This window comes from Pseudopodoces humilis, chromosome 17 (genome assembly GCF_049639895.1).
Source record: "Pseudopodoces humilis isolate 2021_Gansu_Grassland_sample_001 chromosome 17, ASM4963989v1, whole genome shotgun sequence".
Taxonomy (NCBI): domain Eukaryota; kingdom Metazoa; phylum Chordata; class Aves; order Passeriformes; family Paridae; genus Pseudopodoces; species Pseudopodoces humilis.
In genome coordinates this window covers 16971700-16977699 of record NC_142216.1, presented here as the reverse complement: position 1 = coordinate 16977699, position 6000 = coordinate 16971700, and the positions used below count along the sequence as shown (strand labels likewise).

General features: G+C 51.4%; 1 protein-coding gene across 2 annotated transcripts in view; it reads left to right on the top strand.

The window, feature by feature from the left end:
* Nucleotides 1–319: 319 nt before the first annotated feature.
* FBXW11 (F-box and WD repeat domain containing 11) overlaps nucleotides 320–6000 on the top strand; it is a 54507-nt gene continuing 48826 nt past the window's right edge. The window contains exon 1 of one of the 2 annotated variants that reach the window (XM_014261114.2): nucleotides 320–423. Coding sequence is in view for 1 of the 2 variants with exons in the window: in XM_014261113.2 (XP_014116588.1) it covers nucleotides 379–423 (45 nt within the window). In the remaining variant the exon portion in view is untranslated. The remainder of the gene's footprint in view (nucleotides 424–6000) is intronic. The other variant, XM_014261113.2, reaches the window with a different exon arrangement.

Below are 6000 nucleotides of genomic sequence, written 5' to 3'. Positions count from 1 at the left end.
CCGCCGTCCCACGAGGCGCTCGCTGCCGCAACGCTTCCCGTTTCCCGTTCCCGCTTCCCGTTCCCTATGCCCTATTCCCCATTCCCATTCCCGATTCCCCGTTCCCGTTCCCCTCAGGCCGCCCCCCCCACTCCCGGCATCCCCCGCGCGCCCCCCGCGCCCCATGGGGCAGCGCGGGGCTCCCCGGGGGCGGGGCCTGACTCCCCGAGGCCCCGCCCGTTCCGCGCGCGCCGTGACGTCGCGGCGGGTGCAGTGCGCGTGCGTGTGCGCGTGCGCGTGGCGGGGGCGGGCGGGCCACGGCGGGGCCTGGCGGGCGCGGGGCGGCGGCGGCGGCGGGGCCGGGCCGGGCCGGGCGGGCGGAGCGGAGCGGCCGCCGCGATGGAGCCCGACTCGGTCATCGAGGACAAGACCATCGAGCTCATGGTGAGTCCCCCCCCGCCCCCGCGCACTCCCTGCCGCCCCCTCTCGCCCCCCCCGGCTCAGGCCCCGCCGGCGCGCCCGGCCCGCGGGGCCCGGCGCCGCCGCTGCGGGGGCCGTGCCGAGCCCGCGCTCGGCCCCGGCCCGGCCGCGCTGCCCCCGCGGGGGGATCCGCTCGCTCCCGCCTCCGCCGCGGCCCGCCCGGCGCGACACGAGCGCCTCCGTCTCATTGAAAAGAAATAAATAACAACAATTAACCAATTAACCCCCCCGGGAGGCGGGCCCGGGCTGGCGGCGCTCAGCGGCGCGGCCGCGCTGCACGAACCGAAAGCGAAATGCTCCGGGCGGTGGGTCCGGCTCCAGCCCCGGCCCGAGCCCCCGGGGCCCATCAAACCCCGCCGGGCGGGCTCGGGGCTCCGGGCCGGGGCAGCGCCGCTGCTGCAGCTCCGCTCCGGCACCCACGGAATTACCTAACGAGACCTAATTGGTGTATTGGTTATACCCCTAATTAACGCTTACGCCGTTAAATTCGCGTTAGTGGAGAGGCAGCCAGGTGGGAGCAGCAGAAAGAGGTGTTGGGTTTTTTTTTAATATAAGCAAATTAGATCTCTGTAGGCAAAAATCAGAGGCCCCTCGTTTTACTGCCTTTAGGCATGAGTAAAATTAAGTTAGGAGCTGAGAGAGAATAGTAATCGGTAAATATCTTCTAATTTATTTGTTATAAGCATAACTGCTTTTTCTCTTAAGCATAATTTGCTCTCGCATACTGAATTTCATGCAGTTCTCCAGAACTGAGGGGCAAAATTCAAATAGTTTCCCTTCAAGGCATTCTGAAGGTGAGCTAGGTTCAGTGGAGACATAAATGGGTTTTTTTGGCAGTGGAGTTGTTGCTAAACTATCTGGTCCAGAAAATATGAACTTTCTTTAATTGTGCCATCTGGTCTCGAAAAGCAGAAATAAAATGAAAGGGGAAACCTACAAAGCCTTTGTGTATCTTTCATTATTTTTACTGATCACTGAGGACGGGGGCTTAGGGAGCCTCTTGCTCTGGGGCTGTGATCTCGCACTTGCCCTGGGGGACGTCAGAGCTTCAGTGCCCTCAGCAGGGAGGACAAGGCTGGGGCAGCTCTGTGGCCATCCTGCTCGGGAGCAGCCTCCCAGAGGTTGATCCCAAGAGATGCCGCCTCAATTCCCGAGTGGGAACTGTGCTCTGGTGTTTTTTTCCTCACTGGAACAAGGCACCAACACTCCTCAGCTCTGGGTTCTGTGAGGTGCTCGAATAGCATTTGGAGCTGGGAGGTTTGGCTCCCTGGACTTTCAAAAGCCCCCACTTGTTTGTGGTTTTGCTCTCCCGTTTTAGTCTCTCCTCTTTGCAGCCAGGTTTTATCAGGAGGAAGAAAATGGGATTTTTGCTGGTGAGTGTTGTATCCTCCACTGGCTGGAGCTGGGAAATGTGCTAATCCATGCAATTATCAGTGGGGTTAGTAGGAGTTTTAGTACGTAGTAGGAGGTTTTAGAAATACACTTCTGTCTCTTTCATAAGAAATGGATAAATATAATTGAATAAGAACTACAATTAATTCCATAGTTTCCAGGAGAAAATGGTGCTCTGTACAATGTAGTTGGTAGTTGAATTTAACTTTAACCTTAGTGATGGCTTGCACAGGATCACTTGTGCTTGAGTGGAGATGTTTCCCTAAAATCATTGAAAATCATTCCTAAATGCAGAAGTGGAGGTTTTGCCTTCTGGTGTGGTGCAGGGGGGGAGATTCTCCAGGAGATTTGTTTGAATCCGCAGGGCAGAAGCTGTTTGGGTTGAGTTCCCCATTGGGGATTTCTGTGTGACTGGAAACATGGGAGTCAGTGCTGTGGGAGACATCCCAAACCTGGGATCATCCCTGCCTGGCAGACTCAGGGGGATGCTGCTCTCTCTAAGAGTGTTCCACATTCCTAAAAGCATAAGTTTTATGCCTCTCTTGGATCAGGGAGATGGGGTTTGGTGCACTTTTGCTCAATCACTTCCCTCAAGTGCCAGGGATGAATCTGTAGTAAATACAGAAGCAAATGTGTGATGTGAAAGTTCTGAGGAGCAAATACACCTTAATTCTGAGGGGCTGATTGCTGTGAGGTAATGTGTCAACATGTTAATTGCATGTACGTTTCAGAACATGCTGCTCTAGCCCTCAACTGTGCCTTCCCTGGATAGATCATTTGTATTTATTTAAAGGAAAATCAGTCATGTAAATAATACTGTTCTATTTTTAAGGCTGGAATCTCAGAGAAATATTTTAAGGTTTCAGAGTGACAACTTTGATTTGCTGTGTGAAGTTCTAGTGAGTGTTCCCAAGCTGCTGTGTCCCTCAGGACAGCTGAAGGCTTCCTGTGCTGTGGATCCTGTCATTCCCAAGGGCATGAGCATTGAGTGATGCCATTCCATTGCTTCCATATGTGGGTGGTGCCCACCTGTAGGGGTGAGATTCCCCTAGGTTCACTGGGACTGACTGGGATGCCCAGGCTGAGGCTCACAGTGTCTGGCAGGGTTGGGGCTGGTCCAGTCATGGGCTCAGGGAAATGCTGGATGTGAGCAGGCAGCTGAGGAGTGAGGAAGTAATCCAGAACAGATGGAGGGCCAGCCACAGCCACTGAAAGGGCTCTTTCTGCCCCTGGTTTTGGTTTTCTCTGTGAAATTAGATAACTGTGACCTTTTTGCTCTTTTAAAGAACCAATAGCAATGCTTTGTGAATAAGTTTTGTTACCTGCAGATCCAAGTTGTGTATAAAATCTGTGTTTGGTTGCATCAACCCTGTGGTTTGTGTTTATCTTCAATACCTGCTAAAAGCCTTGTGTTCTTCATTTTCCCAGGAAGCTTCCCATAATTATTTAGTGTTACCAGCAGCTTTCACAGTGTGGGGGGTTAGCTGCGTAGGTTGTGCTGAGGTGGTTGTAACAGAATGCATCACGGTGGCGAGTAGTTTGAGGGGCTTTTTATACATTATGGGGAGGACTTTGTGCAGCTTGAGATGTGGATGGCTTAACAAACCTGCTGCTCTCAGATTCCTGTACCCACCAGCCACCTACAGGAGAAGGCTCCCGAGCAGGAATCCAGGTGTGTGGGAATTCTGCCCCTCACTGAGCTTCTGACACTCGTGTTTAACTGTGGCCTTGCTGCCCAAGCTGCTCTCCAAACACAGATCCCTGTGCTGGCAGGTTAAATTCAGCATTCTCTGCTCTGTGGTAGGAGTATGAGAAAGTTTGGGACAGGCCATGCCTGGGAATAAAATGGGCAAGCAAGTGTTTACACTGCCATCATTTGTATCTTGAAGTTATATACATGGAAATAATCTTCCTAACACACAGCCCTCAGCATCTAGAATGCCTCTCTCTGGCTCTTATAAAAGCATCTAGTGTTTAAGTACCTTGGTAAATAATAAATGAAGAATTATAATTGAATATCTTGGCAAAAATCTTTCTGTTTCTCCTGGCAGGACTTTGATGTGAGGTGGAGGTGTTCAATTCAGAGGTACCAGTCTGAGAAGGAAGTGTTTCACACAGGCCTGCCTGAGCAGCAGCAGCTCCTGCTGTAAATCACTCCAGGGGTTCCTGAACTTCCTTGGGTTGCTGCAGCTGGAGATGGTTGTGCCCCCAAACTATTTAAAACTTAAAGTGCAAAATAAATCCCAATATTCTGCTGTATATATATCTCAGTAGGGCTGTAGTGCTCTGGTTTTTTTCTTCTCTCAGTCATTGCAAGCCAAGCAGGCAGTTGGATTTGTGGGATTTTTTTCCCACATATTCTTAGAGGAATCCTTCAAAGAGTTGACTTTTGTAGTGACACAGATACAGGCAATGATCATCTTTGCAGCTGAAACAAAGGAGGTACTGTTCTAGATGAAATGTCACTGGTTCTTAACTGAAGCCTGGGAGTAGATGGAGTGTTAGTAAGGCAGTTGTAAACCTTTGTGTAACCTAGATGTGCTTTCTTCAGCAGGATAACGATCTGTTTGCGTTGCTGGTGTCTTTTTTTAATGTTCAGTAGATAAATGAGCAGAGTTGAGAGCTGCATGTTGGACATGCAGGGTTTCACACGTGGGGAAGGCAGCTGCTGGAGCCAGTGGCTGAAGAGGTGGTGATGGGATGGATGTGAGGAGGGCACAGCCTTGGGATGAGCCTTGGGGCAGGGAATGTGAGGTCTGTGCTGCTGCCAGGCTCTCAGAGTGACAGTCCTGTTTCAGAGAGTGCCTCGAAGAGGGAGGATGCAGATCTGAAGAGATTTCTGTGACTTTGGCTGCGGTGCAGAAAATGGGAAGGAAGAGCTTAAGAACATGAATTAGAGCAAGGCAACTGCACTCAGAGCCAGCGGAGTGGTGAAAGGTGTGTGGAAAGCTTTATCTTTTGAGAGGGTTTAGCTGGAGCAATGGCCTGGCTGGGGAAACGAGATGGCACAGGGAAGTAGGCTATAAAGATGCAGAAGTGTGTAAAGAAGAGTTATCTAAGGTTTGTGGTGATGGTGGCAGTAGCCATCAGATTACTCAGGTGAAGGAAAGCTGCAGATGTGCCAGTTGTGGGGGAACTTCTGAAGCTAAATTGCTTTTGGTTCTTAATAAAAGGAAGTTACCAATTCTTGGGGAGACTAAGCCCTGGTATTTCACCTGAGGCTTTTTTTCATTCCAGACTCAGAGATTTCTCACCTCACGATGCACTTATATTTTCTAACATGACAAAATTCCCTGAGCTCTGCCCGCTGCTGAGCTGGTGGGGTGCAGCAGAGGGAGTTCCCTGCAGCCTGGAGCACGTGCAGGGCTCCTCTGTGTGAGTGTGACCGGGAGCCTTGGGCTCCATGGGCTGCCCCAGAGCTCGGCCTCGGGCCGGGAGCTCCCGAGTAAATCCCTGCCCAGGTGTGCTACCAGATCCTGTCTCTGCAGGCAGCTGCTGTGGGTGCAGCTGCCCTCTCTGAAGTGCTCTGGGGCTGCTGCTTTGAAAAGTCTGCCTTTGCTGCATGTCAGACTGTCCCTCAGGATACAGAGCTTTGAGCGCTGCTAAGATTTGGGTCACTGAGGAGTGTTGTGAACAGCATCGCAGCAAAACAACCTGCTTTGTTACAAGCTGTACCCTCAGCAAGACCTGGGGATGTTCTTTCAAGGATGGATGTACCTTTCCATTTCATTTCATGTTTTCTAAACCACCTCTGCTGCTTGTTAAATCAGCTTGCCGTGTGTCTCTGGGTGTGCTGGGTTTATTGCTGCGCGGTTTCGAGGTCGCTGGTGCTTTGGCATTTCCAGTTGCCCATCCCTGGGCAGCTCAGCGTGCTCGTGCAGCAGCGTGCTCAGGGAGATTGCTGATGGCTTTCAGATGGAGTGGATGTTGCAGCAAATGTGCCAATGCGAGAGGAATGATGTGTGGGAGAGAACAAGAGACTGTGCTTATGAGAGGGCTGCTCCGTGACAAGGAATTTTTTAGTTGCAGGGCAGAAAATGAATCGAAGGAAAATGAGAATATTGACTGAGTTGTTTAAATTAATGCTGATGGGTAACAATCCTTTCCTTCCAGCTTTTTCCTTGGGTGACGTCTTCTTTATACGAATGC